The sequence below is a fragment of the Heterodontus francisci genome, chromosome 6 (assembly GCF_036365525.1).
Source record: "Heterodontus francisci isolate sHetFra1 chromosome 6, sHetFra1.hap1, whole genome shotgun sequence".
Taxonomy (NCBI): domain Eukaryota; kingdom Metazoa; phylum Chordata; class Chondrichthyes; order Heterodontiformes; family Heterodontidae; genus Heterodontus; species Heterodontus francisci.
This window is the reverse complement of record NC_090376.1, coordinates 112,940,979-112,960,488: the sequence shown is the minus strand read 5'-3', so window position 1 is coordinate 112,960,488 and position 19,510 is coordinate 112,940,979. Positions and strand designations below refer to the sequence as shown.

Genomic DNA, 19,510 nt, shown 5'->3' with positions numbered 1-19,510 from the left:
TATCCTCTTGCCCTTAATATACTTATAAAACGCCTTGGGATTTTCCTTTATCTTGCCCTCCAGTGTTTTTTCATGTCCCCTCTTCGCTCTCCTAATTACTTTTTTTTAAGTGCCACCCTACACTTTCTATACTCCTCTAGTGCCTCCGCTGTTTTCAGCGCTTGGGATCTGCCGTAAACCTCCTTTTATTTCCTGATCCAATCCTCTATACCCCTTGACATCCAGGGTTCCCTGGGCTTATTGGTCCTACCCTTCACCTTAACGGGTACATGTTGGCTCTGAACTCTCACTATTTCCTCTTTGAATGACTCCCACTGGTGTGATGTAGACTTTCCTACAAGTAGCTGCTCCCTGTCCACTTTGGCCAGATTCTGTTTTATCATATTGAAATTGGTCTTCCCCCAATTCAGTACCTCTATTTCTGGTCCACCTTTGTCCTTTTCCATAGCTACCTTAAATCTTAGAGTTATGGTCACTATCCCCGAAATTCTCCCCCACTGACTCTTCCACCACTTGACCGGCTTCATTCCCTATGATTAGATCCAGTACTGCCCCTTCTCTTGTCGGACTTTCTCCATATTGGCTCAAAAAGCTCTTCTGTATGCATTTTAAGAATTCTGCCCCTTTTAAGCCTTTTGCACTAAGTCTATCCCAGTTAATGTTGGGGAAGTTGAAATCCCCTACCATTATTACCCTATTATTTTTACACCTCCCAGAGATTTGCCTACGTATCTGCTCCTCTATCTCTTCCTGACTGTTTGGAAGCCTATAGTACACACTCAGCCAAGTGATTGCACCGTTTTTGTTTTTAAGTTTCTACCCAAATGGCCTCATTTGAGGAACCTTCTAAGATGTCTTCCCTCCTTACTGCAGTGATTGTCTCCTTGATCAACAGCGCAATGCCACCTCCTCTTTTATCCCCTCTCCTGTCACGCCTGAAGATTCTAAACCCTGGAATATTGAGCTGCCAGTCCTACCCCTCCCTCAACCATGTATCTGTGATAGCGATAATATCATAATCCCATGTGCTAATCAACGGCCTCAATTCATCTGCCTTACTAGTAAGTCTGTTTGCATTGAAATAGATGCAATCCAACCTTGCATTTTTCCCTTGTGCCTTACCAGGTCTATATTTGCTGTGCCTTCCAGGCAGACTCACTGTCTGTTCTAAATTATCCCCCACTCTGTATCCCATCCCCGTGCCAAATTATTTTAACCCACCCCAACCCCCCGCAACAGCACTAGCAAATCTCCCAGCAAGGATGCTTGTCCCATTCCGGTTCAGGTGCAACACGTTCAACTTGTACAGCTCCCACCTTTGCCAGAAATAGACCCAATGATCCAGGAAACTAAAGCCCTCCCCCTCCTGCACCATCTCCTCAGCCAAGCATTCATCGGCTCTATCCTCCTATTTCTAAATTCACTAGCATGTGGTACCGGGAGTAATCCAAAGATTACAACTTTAGAGGTCCTGCTTTTTAATCTGCTACCTAGCTCCCTAAATACTTGTTGCAGGACCTCATCCCATTTTCTACCTATGTCGTTGGTATCAATGTGTACCACGACCTCTGGCTGCTCACCCTCCTCCTTCAGAATGTCCTGCAGCCGCTCCGTGACATCCTTGACCCGAGCACCAGGGAGGCAACATATCATCCTAAAGTCACGTTTGCGGCCATAGAAACACCTATCTGTACCCCTTACAATAGAATCCCCTATCACTAAAGCTCTTCCACTCCTTTTTCTCCCCTGCTGTGCAGCAAAGCCATCCTTGGTGCCACAGACCTGGTTGTTGCTGCTTTCCCCTGAGAGGCCATCCCCCCCAAGAGTATCCAAAGCGGTATATCTATTTGAGAGGGGGATGGCCACAGGGGACTCCGGTACTACCTGCCTGCGCCTACTACTCCCCCTGGTGGTCACCCATCCCTTTTCTGCCTGTGCTGCCATTACCTGCGGTGAGACCACCTCTGTAAACGTGCTATCCACGACGTCCTCAGCATCGCGGATGCTCCACAGTGAATCCACCAGCAGCTCTAGCTCCGTAATGCAGGTAGTCAGTTGCTGCAGATGGATACACTTCCTGCACACATGGTTGTCAGGGACACTGGAAGCATCCCTGATTTCCCACATAGCGCTGGAGGAGCATACCACGGGTGCGAGCTCTCCTGCCATGAGTTACCTTTAAATTAATTTTAAAAATACAAATTACACAAGGGGTCTTGTTCTACTCCAAACACTACCCAGTACAATCTAAAGTCCTTAATAAATTACAATAATTTAAGTAGTACTACTCACCTTATCACTTAAGGTTTTTTTGAAAAAAAACTTTCCCTTTTTTAAGCAATTTAAATGCACTAAAAGCTGTTACTTACCCAACCAATCACTTTGCAGAATTCCTGTGATGTCACTAAGTTTTTTTTCCTCTTTTCGTGTCTCGCCATGTGCTGAGAGACACAGGGAATGTGCCGCCACTCCGGATCAGGTTCCACGCAGGTCTGCCAGCCGCTGCTCTGCTGCCAGGTAAGTGAAAGAGGGCCGCCCTCGAGCCCCGCTCTTTATTTCCAGTCGCCGCTCCGGATCAGGTTGCACGCAGGTCCGCCAGCCGCCGCTCCACTCCCAGGGAAGTCAATTATCTCTGCTTGTTTAGCACCTGATTTCAATCCCAACCCCAATTGTTTTATCGTTCTAGTTCTTATGGTATATTCTTAGTTAAAGTTGTCAAGTCACTGAGGGACACATTCCCCTTTCCCAGAAAAACTGCTGCAATTGCTAATGCCGTTCTGATGGTAGAGACTGAACCTTATTACACAAGAAACCTGGTTCCTTTTATCTTTTTTTTGTAATTGGCATTAGATTTAGATCCCAACAATCGAGCACCCCAATTAATATGATCCCAGGCGCAACAACAATTAATATGATGCCAGATGCAAGACCCAAATTTATATGTTATCCCAAAGATGAGCAATTAATATGATTGCAAACGTAAGGCCCCCAATTAATCTGATTCTGGACAAGATGCCCAATTAATATGTTACGACCGAGGCAGGAGCAATGCACTGTCAATTCAGTCTCATCACTCCACAGGTCACAGATTATTAAAGGATTCCCACCTAACCGGAAAACAGCCAAGTTAAACACTCTGGTAACAACTCTCCCCCACCCCCGCCCCCCAGAATAAAACAGACCAAACCAGGTATCTCTAGACAACAACAAATTAACTATTTATGAAAAAGTAAATCTTAAAACACTATTAAAATAAACCTATGTCTAAAAACCTTATAACTTCTTATTTTAACCTAGCTCCCCGATTCACACACATACTCAAAAATCAATGGTTAACCATTTTCTTAATGTTTGAAAAATTAGCTGTTTCTTAAGAATAAATAAATAACTGGGTTATAAGTCTTTGTGGCTTATGTGGGTAGGAATAGGAGGATTAGGCAAATGAATGCCTGGCTGAAGAGCTGGTGTAGGTGGGAGGGCTTCAGCTACTTGGATCATTGGGATCTCTTCTGGTGCAGAGGTGACCTGTACAAGAAGGACGGGTTGCATCTAAACAGGAGGGGGACCAATATCCTTGCGGGGAGGTTTGCTAGTACTACTCGGGAGGGTTTAAACTAGTCTTGCAGGGGGGTGGGACCCAACGTAGTAATCTCTCAGATGAGATAGTTGAGGCAAATGTAGAGGTTAAAGCAAACAAGTCCAGTAGGCAGGCTGGGCAGGGGCAGGACAGGGAGCGTGGAAGGTCTGATAGGCTAAACTGCATTTACTCTAATGCAAGAAGCCTTACAGGTAAGGCAGATGAACTCAGAGCATTGATCGGTACATGGGATTGTGATATTATAGCTATTATGGAAACGTGGTTGAAGGATGGGCAGGACTGGCAGCTCAATGTTCCGGGGTACCGATGCTTCCGGCGTGACAGAGCTGGTGGTGAGAGAGGAGGGGGAGTTGCACTATTGATTAGGGAGAACATCACGGCAGTACTTAGAGAGGATATCCCGGGGGGGGGGAATGTCCAGTGAGGCCATATGGGTAGAACTTAGAAATATGAAAGGGGTGATCACTTTGATGGGATTATACTATAGGCCCCCCAATCGTCAGAGGGAATTGGAGGAGCATATATGTAGGGAAATCACAGGTAGGTGTAGGAATTATAGGGTTGTAATAGTAGGTGATTTTAACTTCCCTAATATTGAGTGGGAGTACCTTAGTGCTAAGAGATCAGATGGGGAAGAATTTGTTAAGTGTGTCCAGGATAGTTTTCTGAAGCAGTATGTGGATGGCCCTACTAGAGAAGGGGCAACACCCAACCTCCTCTTAGGAAATGAGGATGGGCAGGTGGATGATGTGTCAGTGTGGGAGCACTTTGGGACCAGTGTCTATAACTCTAGTAGCTTCAAGATAGTTATGGAAAAGGATAGGACTTGTCCTCAGGTTGAAGGCCTAAATTGGGGGAAGGCTAATTTTGATAGCCTCAGAAAGGAACTCTCAAAAGTTGAATGGGAGAGGCAGTTTACAGGTAACGGGACGTCTGGCAAGTGGGAGGCTTTTAAAAGTGAGATAGGTAGACTTCAGGGCTGGCATGTTCCTGTTAGATGGAAGGGCAAGGATGGCAAGTTTAGGGAACCTTGGTTGATGAGGGATATTGAGGGTCTGGTCAGGACAAAGAAGGAGGCATATGTCAGGTATACGCAGCTAGGATCAAGCGAGTCCCTCGAGGAGTATAGGGGATGTAGGACTACACTTAAGGAGGAAATTAGGAGGGTGAAAAGGGGCCATGAGATTTCCCTGGCAGATAAGATAAAGGAGAATCCTAAAAGATTCTATGGGTATATTAAGAGTAAAAGGGTAGTTAGGGAGCGAATCGGTCCCCTTAAGGATCAGTGTGGCAATCTATGTGTGGAGCCACGGGAAATGGGCGAGGTCTTAAATGAATATTTCTCGTCTGTATTTACCGTGGAGAAGGTCATGGAAGCTAGTGAGTTCAAGGGAGGGAACACCGATATCCTGGAGCATATCAACATTACAAAGGAGGAGGTGTTGGAAGTACTGAAGCACATTAAGGTGGATAAATCCCCAGGGCCTGACCAGGTGTATTCTAGGATGATATGGGAAGCAAGGGAGGAGATTGCTGGGGCCCTGGCAGAGATTTTTGCATCATCGCTAGCCATGGGTGAGCTACCAGAGGACTGGAGGATAGCTAATGTTGTGACTTTATTTAAGAAGGGCAGCAGGGATAAGCCAGGGAACTACAGGCCGGTGAGGCTTACATCAGTGGTGGGAAAGTTATTAGAAGGGATTCTGAGAGACAGGACTTATATGCATCTGGAAAGGCATGGTCTGATTAGGGATAGTCAGCATGGCTTTGTACGTGGGAAATCATGTCTCACGAATTTGATTGAGTTTTTCGAGGAGGTGACCAAGAGGATTGACGAGGGCACAGCGATGGACGTTGTCTACATGGACTTTAGCAAGGCCTTTGACAAGGTCCCGCATAGTAGGCTGGTTCAGAAGGTTCGAACACATGGGATCCAGGATGAGCAAGCAAACTGGATACAAAATTGCTTTGGTGATAGGAGACAGAGGGTGGTAGTGGAGGGCTGTTTTTCAGATTGGAGGCCGGTGACCACTGGTGTGCCGCAGGAATCTATGCTGGGCCCTCTGTTTGTCATATATATTAATGACTTGGATGTGAATGTAAGGGGCATGATTAATAAGTTTGCAGATGACTCCAAAATTGGTGGTATAGTGGACAGTGAAGAAGTTTGTCTAAGGTTACAACAGGATATAGATCAACTGGGAAAGTGGGCAAGGGAGTGGCAAATGGAGTTTAATGCAGACAAGTGTGAAGTGATGCATTTTGGGAAGTTAAACCAGGGCAGGACATATACAGTGAATGGCAGGGCCCTGGGGAGTGTTCTTGAGCAGAGAGACCTTGGGGTGCAAGTACATAGTTCCTGAAAGTGGCAACAGAGGTAGACAGGGCGGTGAAGAAGGCATATGGCATGCTTGCCTTCATCGGCCGAGGCATTGAATACAAGAGTTGGGACGTCATGTTACAGTTGTACATGACATTGGTTAGGCCGCATTTGGAGTACTGTGTGCAGTTCTGGTTGCTGCACTACAGGAAAGATGTGATTAAGCTAGAGAGGGTGCAGAAAAGATTCACAAGGATGTTGCTTGGTTTGGAGGGCTTGAGTTATAAAGAGAGATCGGATAGGCTGGCTCTATTTTCCCTGGAGCGAAGGAGGCTGAGAGGGGACATGATGGACATATATAAAATTATGAGAGGCATAGTTAGGGTAAATAGCCAGAGTCTGTTTCCCATGGTAGGGGTGACTAAAACTAGAGGGCATAGATTTAAGGTGAGAGGGAGGAGGTTTAAAGGGGATCAAAGGGGTAAATTTTTCACACAAAGAATAGTGGGTATCTGGAATGAGCTGCCTGAGGAGGTGGTGGAGGCAGGAACAGTAGCAACATTTTAAGAGGCATCTGGACAGGTACTTGAATGAGTAAGGCATAGAGGGATATGGAATTAATGCAGGCAGCTGGGATTAGTATAGATAGGCATTATGGTCGGCATGGACGCGGTGGGCCGAAGGGCCTGTTTTTATGCTGTACGACTCTATGACTCTGTGTTCCTGATGGGTGATCAGATGCCACACCAAGTCTCCACGCAAAGTTGATGAAAGTCTTTTCTTGATCAGCATTCAAAGCACTTCAGCTGCAGCAGGCGTCAAACAGTTCTTTCCACACAGGGTATAATGACAGGTCTATGTTTGGATTTTAAAACTAGTAGATTTCAGTCGAGGTTTTACTGCAAATTCCAGAAAACATAATCAGTCAAGAGAGATTCAATCTTGAAGCAAAGCCTCCTTAAATTGGAAGTAAAGAAAAAGGAATTTTGCTACCTCCAGCAATACAACTGTTCTCTTCAAAACGGATTTTTTCTCCTTAGTCAATTAAAACAGCCTGTGGCTCATTGTAGAATTTCTGCTGAGAGAATTCTCTTCTTTCAAGACAAGCACGCTTCACTGGTATCTCTCAAAACTGGATTTAGCTGATTTTTCCACACTATTAAATTGAAACCAAGTGACCTCACTCTCCTGCTGTTGCCTACGTAACAGGTGCAGCTGTGGCACACTATTCTCAGAAATCTAAAACTTATCTCTCTGTCTTAAAGGTGCACTGTTTTTAAATAAAGAAAAAAGGTTCCGTGACACCCCTAATCTGCCCCATGTGCTCTGGGACACTCCTGCTCACAGGTGTTGTCTAGTTTCCACAGCAATGCCCTGTGTCACTTCAACCATGTGAGGCATCTCCCTCACTCTTGGCTTTCTGTTTGGGAACTTTCCTTGACCCTATGGAAATCTTGAAAGAAGTTCTCAGTTAACCATATCTCTGGTGCTTTTCCTTCAACCTTTGCTGCTTTTATCTCACCTCCTTTAAATTCTTCTGACTTTATCTTCGCCTCTTTACATTTTTCTTCCTCTATCTTGGCCTTTTAAAAGTCTACTGGCTTTCCATTAGCCTCTTTAATCTTTACTAGCCCTATCCCACCCGTGGGATTTTTGGGATTTCCTCAGCGCTCTGCTATGTGCAGAGTTTTGTTTCTTCCCCTCAGTTTCTCCAGTCTCTGTGGACTGCTCTGGACCCTCTGGGTACAATACTGTGCTTCCTGCAAAGTCATTGCTCAGCAATATGTCAATCCCCTGCATTGGTAAGTTCAGAATGATCCTGACCAGCATGATACCAGTGACCAGCTTACTCCACAGGTAAACTTTAACTAAGGGAAACTTTAAGCATTTGCTAGTAAGCACTTTTACCAATACCATCATATTTGTTCTGCTTTTGGATATCATTTCTGTAAACCTGGCTGCCAGTAGGGTTTGAAAACAACTGGTATCCTGGAGGATGGTTCTCTCTTAACCTGGTGTCTGGGATACAAAATGAATCATTTTTCCTTTTTGTAAAAAGTTCTGGTATGTGTTCTGTTTTTGAGTTATATTAGATCACATGCTTACCACATTCATAGCCACAGACACTGGTTTGATTGCAGCTCCTCCTGTTGGTTTTCTAGAATCCGAACAAGTTTCCTGGACATGCAAATATTTGTCACACTGGAAACAGCTCACATCGACCCCTAGTGGTTTACCATCTGGATTCCTTCTTTTAAAAGTTGGAGACTGGTCTGGTTTTCCTTCCCTATTCTCCTTTTCTTTTGAGCCCATTTCTGCTTTTCTCCCTAGCCTCTAAGAGTTACTAGATCCAAATCCCAAATTTATTCTGAGTTAGGGATTTGTGCAAGAATTCATAATCAGCAGCCATTTTTGCTGCCTCTCTTACTCTTGTAACTCTGTTCTTCAATGTGGGTCCTTATACTAACTGGGATGCTAGCTTTAAATTCTTCCAGCAACATCACTTTTCTCAAATTTTCATAGGAGGGTTTAGCTTGAGAGATCGTATCCAGCAATCAAAAGCCATATGTTTAATTCTTTTGAATTCAATCTAAGTCAGCAATAACCAGCTCACTGGCGCTGAGTTTGAGTTGCACTGGGGCCACTCAACTCGTGACCTCATTTACAGCCTTGGCCCAAACATGGACAAAAGAGATGAACTCCAGAGGTGAGGTGAGGGTGACTGCCCTTGACATGAAGCATCTGACCAAGTTTGACATCAAGGAGCCCAACAAAACTGGAGTCAATAGGTATCAAGGGGAAAACTCTCCGCTGGTTGCAATCATACCTAGCACAAGGGAAGATGGTTGTGGTTGTTGGAGGTCAATCATCTCAGTCCCAGGAGTTCCTCAGGACAGTGTCCTCAGCCCAACCATCTTCAGCTACTTCATTAATGACCTTCCCTGCATCATAAGGTCAGAAGTGGGGATGTTCGCTGATGATTGCACAATGTTCAGCACCATTTACAACTCCTCAGATACTGAAGCAGTCTGTGTCCAGATGCAACAAGACCTGGACAATATTCAGGCTTGGAATGATAGTGGCAAGTAGCATTCGCACCACACAAGTGCCAGGTAATGACCATCTCAAAGAAGAGAGAATCTAGCCATCTTCCCTTGATGTTCAATGGCATTATCATCACTGAATCCCCACTATCAACATCCTGGGGGTTACCATTGACTAGAAACTGAACTGGACCAGCCACATAAATAACGTGGCTACAAGAGCAGGTCAGAGGCTCAGAATTCTGTCACAAGTAACTCACCTCCTGACTCCCCAAAGCCTATCCACAATCGACAAGTCTGGAGTGTGATGGAATACTTTCCACTTGCCTGGATGGGTGTAGCTCCAACAACACTCAAGAAGCTTGACACCATCCAGGACAAAGCAGCCCGCTTGATTGGCACCCCATTCACCACCTTCAACATTCACTCCCTTCACCACCGCACAGTGGCAGCGGTATGTACCATCTACAAGATGCACTACAGCCAAGGTTCCTTGACAGCACCTTCCAAACCCACGACCTCTACCACCTAGAAGGACAAGGGCAGCAAATGCATGGGAACACCACCACCTGCAAGATCCCCTCCAAGCCACATGCCATCCTGACTTGGAACTATATTATTTTTCCTTCAGTCTCTGGGTCAAAATCCTGGAACTCCCTTCCTAACAGCATTGTGGGTGTACCTACACCCCAAAGGACTGCAGTGGTTCAAGAAGGCAGCTCAGCACCACCTTCTCAAGAACAATTAGGGATGGGCAATAAATGCTGACCTAGCCGGCAACACCCACGTCCCATGAACAAATAAAACGTCTATGCATGTCTGTTCCTGGTGTGACTGAATTTCTATCGATATGCTTCATGTATCAGCTCACATGCATTTAGAATTACAGTTTTAGTTTGTTCATGGTCAGAGGTACTTTCCTCTGATACCAGGAAAAAAGTTTCATCAGCCCTACCCACAAGCTCGCCTTAAGAGGAGAGTCCAAAATTATTTTGGCCATTTGAGCCCGATAGCTATTTTCTAAAATGAGATAAAATGTGACTCAACCTCCTCCTCATTAAATTTTGGGACTAACCGTGAGTGTCTCAGTACATCAAAGCTTTGTTTTGAATTGGGGATAAGGTTTGAGTGTCTTGTATCAGGGTCACCTTGTGCTTGTAAACTTTCTAACTCAAACCTTCTGGCTGCTTCCTCTCTTTCCTTCTGCAATTGCATTTCCTCTCTTCTCAACTGCAACTCCTCCCTTTCCTTCTGAATTCTAGCTAGAGCTATCCTTTCATTTTCAGATTCCATATTTGCCTCTTCAGGCTCAGGAGTAAGTTTAAAATGGTTAACTAGAGTCTTCAGCAGTTCAGGTTTCTTTGCTTTTTGTTTGAAAGTGATTCTGACCTCTGTAACTAAGCATTTTAAATCTTTAATACTTATTTTATTTAAATTATGGGATATGTCTCCCTGCTCGACAAACTCCTTAGCATTAAATGCAGCCATCTCTTTTGTTGCTAGCACCGTAGAGAAAAAAAAAACAGGAGGAATAGAAAAAAAAAACCTATGTTTACTTTCCCACGATTTCAGAGGCCAATTTTCCTCCTGTTTTCCTAATCTCTCATTTGTCTGGTGGTTCAGATCCTGGCTTAGAGCCCCCAATTTGTTACGGCCACATGGTGATGGGTGTGGGTGGTTCCCACTGTTCAACTCCAACCTGACCGCAGAAAGCATGCTTGGTTTTGTCTTGTTATTAACCACCTTGTTGTTTATTTGACAAAAACAGTCAGCAACAGATTTTCTTGTGGGTTTAAAACAGAAGATTAAATTATTTATTGAGTAATATGCCTTGTACTAAAATTGTCACAACCACATCCATTCACGCATTCACTCGCACCTACCTGCACACACACACACACACACACACAAAAAAGACAGTTAGAGAGGAAAAGAGGTAAGTGGGTTTCAAGTGAGGTAGGGTTTCTGGGTTCACGCTAAATCTGTTGAATTCTCTTGGAAGTCAAGTTCTCGTTGGTTGCAGGCCTGAGGTGTTTGTAGATTTCTCTATTCGTTGAAAGTTCAGTTTGAAGGCAGAGGATCACTTCCAATTCACTGCTGCACAAGTTAAAAATATAGAATTCACATCAGCGTGCCTTCCCTTTTGGATTTCTGGATTTTCTCCCAGCTTTTAGCTGGACAAGCTTTTTGGTGATACTTCTTTAAGTGTCTCTCTCTCTGGCTGGCATTTTAAGGTGAAATGTTTTGTCACATAAGCTTCCGGTAGATGATGCTTTGGTCTTTCCCCTGTGGTTATCACACAATGGCCCAGGATGAGAATAATACGATTATGATGTTTCCACTTCATATTTTCTTTGTTTCAGTAGAACCCATTCAATTCAGGAATGTTTCAGGCTAGGTGTAATTGACACCTTTTTTTAAAAAAATGAGATACAGCACTGAAACAGGCCCTTCGGCCCACCGAGTCTGTGCCGACCATCAACCACCCATTTATGGTTCAAGAGTTCACCTACCTAGGCTCAACTATCACCAGTAACCTGTCTCTAGATGCAGAAATCAACAAGCGCATGGGTAAGGCTTCCACTGCTATGTTCAGACTGGCCAAGAGAGTGTGGGAAAATGGCGCACTGACACGGAACACAAAAGTCCGAGTGTATCAGGCCTGTGTCCTCAGTACCTTGCTCTACGGCAGCGAGGCCTGGACAACGTATGCCAGCCAAGAGCGACGTCTCAAGTCATTCCATCTTCGCTGCCTTCGGAGAATACTTGGCATCAGGTGGCAGGACTATATCTCCAACACAGAAGTCCTTGAAGCGGCCAACATCCCCAGCTTATACACACTACTGAGTCAGCGGCGCTTGAGATGGCTTGGCCATGTGAGCCGCATGGAAGATGGCAGGATCCCCAAAGACACATTGTACAGCGAGCTCGCCACTGGTATCAGACCCACCGGCCGTCCATGTCTCCGTTATAAAGACGTCTGCAAACGCGACATGAAATCGTGTGACATTGATCACAAGTCGTGGGAGTCAGTTGCCAGCATTCGCCAGAGCTGGCGGGCAGCCATAAAGACAGGGCTAAATTGTGGCGAGTCGAAGAGACTTAGTAGTTGGCAGGAAAAAAGACAGAGGTGCAAGGGGAGAGCCAACTGTGCAACAGCCCCAACAAACAAATTTCTCTGCAGCACCTGTGGAAGAGCCTGTCACTCCAGAATTGGCCTTTATAGCCACTCCAGGCGCTGCTTCACAAACCACTGACCACCTCCTGGCGCGTATCCATTGTCTCTCGAGATAAGGAGGCCCAAAAGAAAAAAGAAAGAAAACATTAATCCCATATTCCTACCACATCCCCATCTTCCCTCAATTCCCCTACCACCTACCTATACTAGGGCCAATTTATAATGGCCAATTTACCTATCAACCTGCAAGTCTTTGGCTGTGGGAGGAAACCGGAGCACCTAGCGAAAACCCACGCGGCCACAGGGAGAACTTGCAAACTCCACACAGGCAGTACCCAGAATTGAACCTGGGTTGCTGGAGCTGTGAGGCTGCGGTGCTAACCACTGCGCTGCCCAACCCGATTAGGCATCCTTTGATCTAAACAGTGTGGCAATGATCGAATATACATGCGGCCATCTTTTGCAGCATTGTCCAATTTTTTAAAGAAATGAGAAGTCGATTTTTACAAGTCCTCGGTTTCAGTTTGTATTTTTTGCATAATCACACTTCTCATAAGTGTGACACCTGCTAAAGGTGCTTTCATCCACATTCCTCTTCTCCTTTTTCCATTGTACTTATGCCTGTGTCCAGTAATTGGACCTTCTTGAAATCTGGCAATTATTGAGTACCTCATTCTTTGTCAGCACTAAATGTCCTGTTTGTTCTACCAGAGCTGCAGGAAATAACTATTTCCCCAAGAATTTCTTTAAGGCAGCAGACATCTGATCTAATGGGGGGCCTTTTTTCAGAGAACTGAACCAGAGTAAGAAGCAGAAGCTTGTCCATATTCGGCATCCTAGCACAATCTAGCAATTTAAAATGCTAGCACTGAACCAGGGATCTCCAAAGTGAATTTCTTCTATCTTCTATACAGTCTGTTAAAGTGCATTATATTCCTCCATTGAATAACCATCTGTTTTCTGAAATCTATCAAAGTCTGACCATAGCTCATTAGGCATTTAATAGATCATCCTTTTTGTAAATCTCTTCCAAGAATTCTAAAAGATTGAAATCTTCATCAGTATCCAACTGATGATCAATCTCATAAAACTCTACTTCTGATTTTACATTTGGTAGGAAGTGACAACGCCAAGGCCGTACCTTATTTCCTCTTTGGTAGGTATGTAACCCGTGCCCACATAGCCACTATATTCTTCCATTGGTCATATGATTCAGACTCAGCACATCAGAGAAAAATCATACCCAGACAATTTATATTTGCTTTCTGCCATTTTTCCACAATAGGCACTGAGATTTTAGTTTTATATGTAGCAACAAGTTCCTAGTTACTAACCTTTACCTTTAGGTAAGCATTCTCTGCTACCATGTTAAATTCCAGAAAGCTTGTTGTTGAAGGATGATGCTGGAGCCAATCTTTACTCGGTGTTACATTTATTGTAAAGAGTAAAAGGATTATAAATATATAGCTCCTTACTTAAAACCTCAACCCAGTCTCAGTCTCCTTATATATGCTCAAGTAAGACCCCAATTAACACCATCCACCTGAATATAATTAAACAACTGATACACAATTAACAGCCATGTCCTTATCCTGCTAATCTCTTTTTTGACCTGCCTCTATACTCTTAAACTTAACCCATTCATTCATTTTCCTTCTGAACAAGTTAGACAAGGAAAAACTGTTCCATTAACTAATGGTACAAGGACTAGGGGACACATATTGAAGGTTTTGGGCAAGAAATGCTTGGGGGGAGGGGCAATATGAGGAAGAACTTTTTTTTAAAACACAGAACGGTAAGGACCTGGAACTGGCTGCCCACAAATGTGGTGGAAGCGGAGACAATGACTTCAAAAGCAAATTGGATGGCCACTTGAAGGAAATAAGCTGGCAGGGCTGCGGGGATCGAACAGAGGCAATGGGACTGACTGGATAGCTCTGTGGAGGAACGACGTGGACTCAATGGGCCGAATGGTCTCCATCTGTGCCATAAATGAGTCATTTTTCAACTTTTCTGTTAATTCACTTTTGAAGCTTTTTTTCCTACTTGACTCCTGTTGCATTTAGGTATGTCCTTGTTCCACATGTCTGTACTCAGCTTGCGCGCGCTCTTTGTGATGTTTTTAGGAACAGGATTGAGATTATAGGGATATAAATGGGCAAAGGCCACCGAAAATTTCATTTGATTGATTACATACCAGACTGTTTATTCTCAATTAAAATAATGTAGTCCCACAATTTCATTGAGAAAGTATCACCAGCAATAAATTACCCAAACAAGGTGCTATATTGTGCAATGGTAGACATTAGGAATCAAAACTTATTTAATTAACTTTTCAAACACAATACTTAATTGTGCTCGAATTTCTATTTTTTAACAAATGAAACTCCCAGGTTAATACTGCATTGTTCTTGAAATTTTTAGCTTTCTTACCTTTTGTTGTTTTCTGCACAACCAGAACTATAATGGTTAATTTTTCTCTGTACTTGTCCAAATTTTGCCCTGCTTTAAAACATTTTAAAATAAGATGTACTCTTTTGATCTCAGTTTGATCATGTGAAGGCACATTTCATTCATGAACCAATAAAGATCAATATGCTCCAAAACAAACTGACCACAGCAAAAAACAAAAACAGCATCAGTGCAAGCTCAGTTTATTTCTTCTCCCATTTAATTATTTGAAAATAGTAGCAAAAAGTCACAATTGCTGGGGGGAGGGGAGGGAGTAATGATAAACAGGCTAAATCTTAACTATCAATAGATAAACAAATTGAATTAACATTTTGACAAAATGCTTAAAATTGCATTGATTACTATCCATAAAGTTATGAAACAAGACATCCTTAAAAAATTAACAGATAACTTACTTTCATACAGGGCTGACATTCCAGTTTACAATGACGACTGTAAAAGTTTTCCTATTTAATCAAAGTGGCATAGCTCTGATCAGAAACAGCAGTACAGGCTGCAGCCAACCTTGACTTGTTCATTTACCAGCACTCTGGTGTAAAACCGAATCTAAGCCTCTGAAGACATGTTATGCTGCAATTTTTGATGCTACACCGGAGCTTTCATAAAAATATCAGATATATTATAGAATATAGAATCCATTGTAGACTTTTAGTATTAAGTATTTCCTCTCACTTCAATAGTTCCTCAATATAACACTCCTGAAAAGGCACCAACCTACAAGGTAATGAGAAAGAAGTAGGGATATATTTCCAATAAAGAATTTATGAAATACTGAATGTTTTTCATGTAACTTCTAAAACCAGTTTGATAGGATAATAGCATTACCAATTTATTTTTTCATGGGTGATCCTAGCATACTGCAGTAGAAAACACAACTATTATACAATGTAAATTTTGGGACTTACAGCACAGATATTATAGAAATCAGTCACATAAGATCACTTTAACAAAGTAAAACATAGTATGTACACAGGAACACAGAACTGTAATACTGAATTGTAATTGGCAAATATGTCTGGCAACAGTACAAGATTCTTTTGATCAAGACTGCTAGAAGACGCAACAATTTCTATGTACAAATGCAGCATTTTGAGACATATCCCATTAATCGCATGCAAGGCATACAGTAATTCCATTTAAATGGCTAGAAAATGGAAAATTAAAATCATTGTCCAGCAAGCCTTAGCACTGATGCAAAAAGAAAGCTCTACATCTTTAGTATTTAGATTACATGTTACACAGTATTTACTGCTTAAACTGCATGTGATCATACAATGCCTCATGTTGGGCATTCACCAAAATGTTGGCATCAGTTTCTGTTGATAACAGATTTTTTGCTCGAAGGTACATGCTCCAAAAACACTTTTAGGACCAGTTCAAAATAATTCTGCAAAGGGTATTGACATCGCAGGAAGCGATGATGCAAATGGCTCCAACTGGTTCAGTGTACTGCTAATTATATACATATATGGCACCAATTTCTAAACCTATCCCATTTACGCCAGTGTTGTAAGTTTATCGATCAGATCATCGATTGTGTTTAATATTAATTTGACATCGTCTTTCTCATTCATTCGATGCTGACCCTGTTTACGAAGGATAAGGTCAACATCTGAACTAAGAACATTTTCCGCCACATTCAGGGAGATCTGCCAAGGAATAAGATTGTCCTTCCAACCGTGGATGAGCCTCACAGGACAGGTTATTGGAATGGTGCTATGCAACACACAGTGATTTTCAGCATCTTTAATAAAGGTGTAGGGGATCTTGTGAAATTCTGCATTCTTGTGCTTGTTTGGCAAATACCATTCCCCTTTTGCTTCTATTTCTTTCTTTGTCTAAGCGAAACAACAAGAAATTTAGAAATTGTTTCAAAATATCACAACAGATTATCACAATAGATTGTCAACAGTCATGATCCGGATAATAGTCTACATCGCATAATAGGATACTTAAGACATCTACAGGACAGGAAATACTCATTATTTGCTAATTAGAATTAACTAGCCATGACAACTTTACATATATTGCATTAGTCCCTTACCTGGTATTTCTAGTCAGGAAGAATTCAAAGCAAAATATTCAATGGAGGCAAACATTCATTTTTTTTGTCAGTCAGCTTTTGCTAGTTTTCTAGCTTAGCATGCATGCAGGGTCACCCTGGACCTCTTATCGCCCCATGTTGAACACAAGTTAACTAGATACAACCACTGATTCATTCTAATTGCACATTTGTCAATCACTTTAATTAAATTGTAACAACTTCTAAGTCACATTTTTCTTTCAATGATACTGTATATCCCAGGGTCACCCTCATTGTTAATGAATTAATTTCAAGCATATCTTTCCAGAGCCCACACTCCCTCCTCTGCATTGTTGCTCTCCCTCAATAAATTTCTTTCAAACCACATCAGCCTTCTCCTCCTAGTATCCCATCTGTCTTAGTGTCTGAATAAGGCAGCATGAAGAAGTCTACCCATCATCCTCTAGTTTGATAACCTAAATTAACACTCTGGGAATTTACACTGGACAGACACAGAAGGTTTTTGCTGGTAATTTGGAATGGGCAACTTATATAAACAGGACATACTGATCCTTCGTCATTTTCTCCTTTACCCTCATAGATAATGGATTAATTTTAAGTACATCTTTTCAGAGCCCATACTCCCTTTTGTGCATTGTTGCTTATAAGAGGTGAAAGGTTATTGACCTGAAATGTTAACTCTGTTTCTCTCTCCACAGATGCTGCCTGACCTGCTGAGTATTTCCAGCATTTTCAGTTTTACTTTCAGATATTGATCCTTGTTCTGCTTTGCAATACAACTACTCTGGTGTGCAGTATCGTCTTTGGCCTCCTTATCTCGAGAAACAATGGATAAGCGCCTGGAGGTGGTCAGTGGTGTGTGGAGCAGCACCTGGAGTGGCTACAAAGGCCAATTCTAGAGTAACAGGCTCTTCCACAGGTGCTGCAGAAAAATTTGTTTGTCGGGGCTGTTACACAGTTGGCTCTCCCCTTGCGCTTCTGTCTTTTTTCCTGCCAACTGCTAAGTCTCTTCGACTCGCCACACTTTAGCCCCGCCTTTATGGCTGCCTGCCAGCTCTGGCGAACGCTGGCAACTGACTCCCATGACTTGCGATCAATGTCACAGGACTTCATGTTGCGTTTGCAGACGTCTTTAAAACGGAGACATGGACGGCCGGTGGGTCTGTACAGCGAGCTCGCCACTGGCATCAATGTGTCTTTGGGGATCCTGCCATCTTCCATGCGGCTCACATGGCCAAGCCATCTCAAGCGCCGCTGACTCAGTAGTGTGTATAAGCTGGGGATGTTGGCCGCCTCGAGGACTTCTGTGTTGGAGATATGGGCTTGCCACCTGATGCCAAGTATTCTCTGGAGGCAGCGAAGATGGAATGAATTGAGACGTCGCCCTTGGCTGACATACGTTGTCCAGGCCTCGCTGCCATAGAGCAAGGTACTGAGGACACAGGCCTGATACGGAACACAAAAGTCCGAGTGTGTCAGTGCGCCATTTTCCCACACTCTCTTGGCCAGTCTGGACATAGCAGTGGAAGCCTTTCCCATGCGCTTGTTGATTTCTGCATCTAGAGACAGGTTACTGGTGATAGTTGAGCCTAGGCAGGTGAACTCTTGAACCACTTCCAGAGCGTGGTCGCCAATATTGATGGTTGGAGCATTTGACGTCCTGCCCCATGATGTTCGGTTTCTTGAGGCTGATGGTTAGGCCAAATTCATTGCAGGCAGCCGCAAGCCTGTCGATGAGACTCTGCAGGCACTCTTCAGTGTGAGATGTTAAAGCAGCATCGTCAGCAAAGAGGAGTTCCCTGATGAGGACTTTCAGTACTTTTGACTTCGCTCTTAGACGGGCAAGGTTGAACAACCTGCCCCCTGATCTTGTGTTGAGGAAAATACCTTCAGAAGACATGAACGCATGTGAAAGCAGCAGGGAGAAGAAAATCCCAAAAAGTGTGGGTGCGAGAACACAGCCCTGTTTCACGCCACTCAGGATAGGAAAGGGGTCTGATGAGGTGCCGCCATGTTGAATTGTGCCTTTCATATTGTCATGGAATGAGGTGATGATACTTAGTAGCTTTGGTGGACATCCAATCTTTTCTAGTACTCTGAAGAGACCATGTCTGCTGACGAGGTCAAAGATCAATGAAAGCAATGTAGAGGGGCATCTGTTGTTTGCGGCATTTCTCCTGTATCTGACGAAGGGAGAACAGCATGTCAATAGTCGATCGCTCTGCACGAAAGCCACACTGTGCCTCAGGGTAGACACGCTCGGCCAGCTTCTGAAGCCTGTTTAGAGCGACTCGAGCAAAGACTTTCCCCACGATGCTGAGCAGGGAGATTCCACGGTAGTTGTTGCAGTCACCGCGGTTACCTTTGTTTTTATAGAGGGTGATGATATTGGCATCCCGCATGTCCTGAGGTACTGCTCCCTCGTCCCAGCACAGGCATAGCAGTTCATGTAGTGCTGAGAGTATAGCAGGCTTGGCACTCTTGATTATTTCAGGGGTAATGCTGTTCTTCCCAGGAGCTTTTCCGCTGGCTAGAGAATCAATGGCATCAGAGAGTTCCGATTTTGTTGGCTGTATGTCCAGCTCATCCATGACTGGTAGAGGCTGGGCTGCATTGAGGGTGGTATCAGTGACAACATTCTCCATGGAGTACAGTTCTAGGTAGTGCTCAACCCAGCGGTCCATTTGTTTGCGTTGGTCAGTGATTATGTCCCCTGATTTAGATTTGAGGGGGGCAATCTTCTTGATGGTTGGCCCAAGAGCTCTCTTAATGCCATCATACATTCCTCTGACGTTTCCGGTGTCTGAGGCCAGCTGACTATGACTGCATAGGTGTTGCCAGTATATAGCATGAT

The 19,510-nt window shown here is 43.6% G+C and overlaps 1 protein-coding gene across 2 annotated transcripts in view; it reads right to left on the bottom strand.

The window, feature by feature from the left end:
• Positions 1 to 14,777: 14,777 nt before the first annotated feature.
• The window catches only part of abhd10a (abhydrolase domain containing 10, depalmitoylase a), a 56,498-nt gene continuing 51,765 nt past the window's right edge, over positions 14,778 to 19,510 (bottom strand). For both annotated transcript variants that reach the window (XM_068032905.1, XM_068032906.1), the window contains exon 5: positions 14,778 to 16,450. In XM_068032905.1, coding sequence (XP_067889006.1) covers positions 16,109 to 16,450 — 342 coding nt within the window. In that variant the 3' untranslated portion in view covers positions 14,778 to 16,108. The remainder of the gene's footprint in view (positions 16,451 to 19,510) is intronic.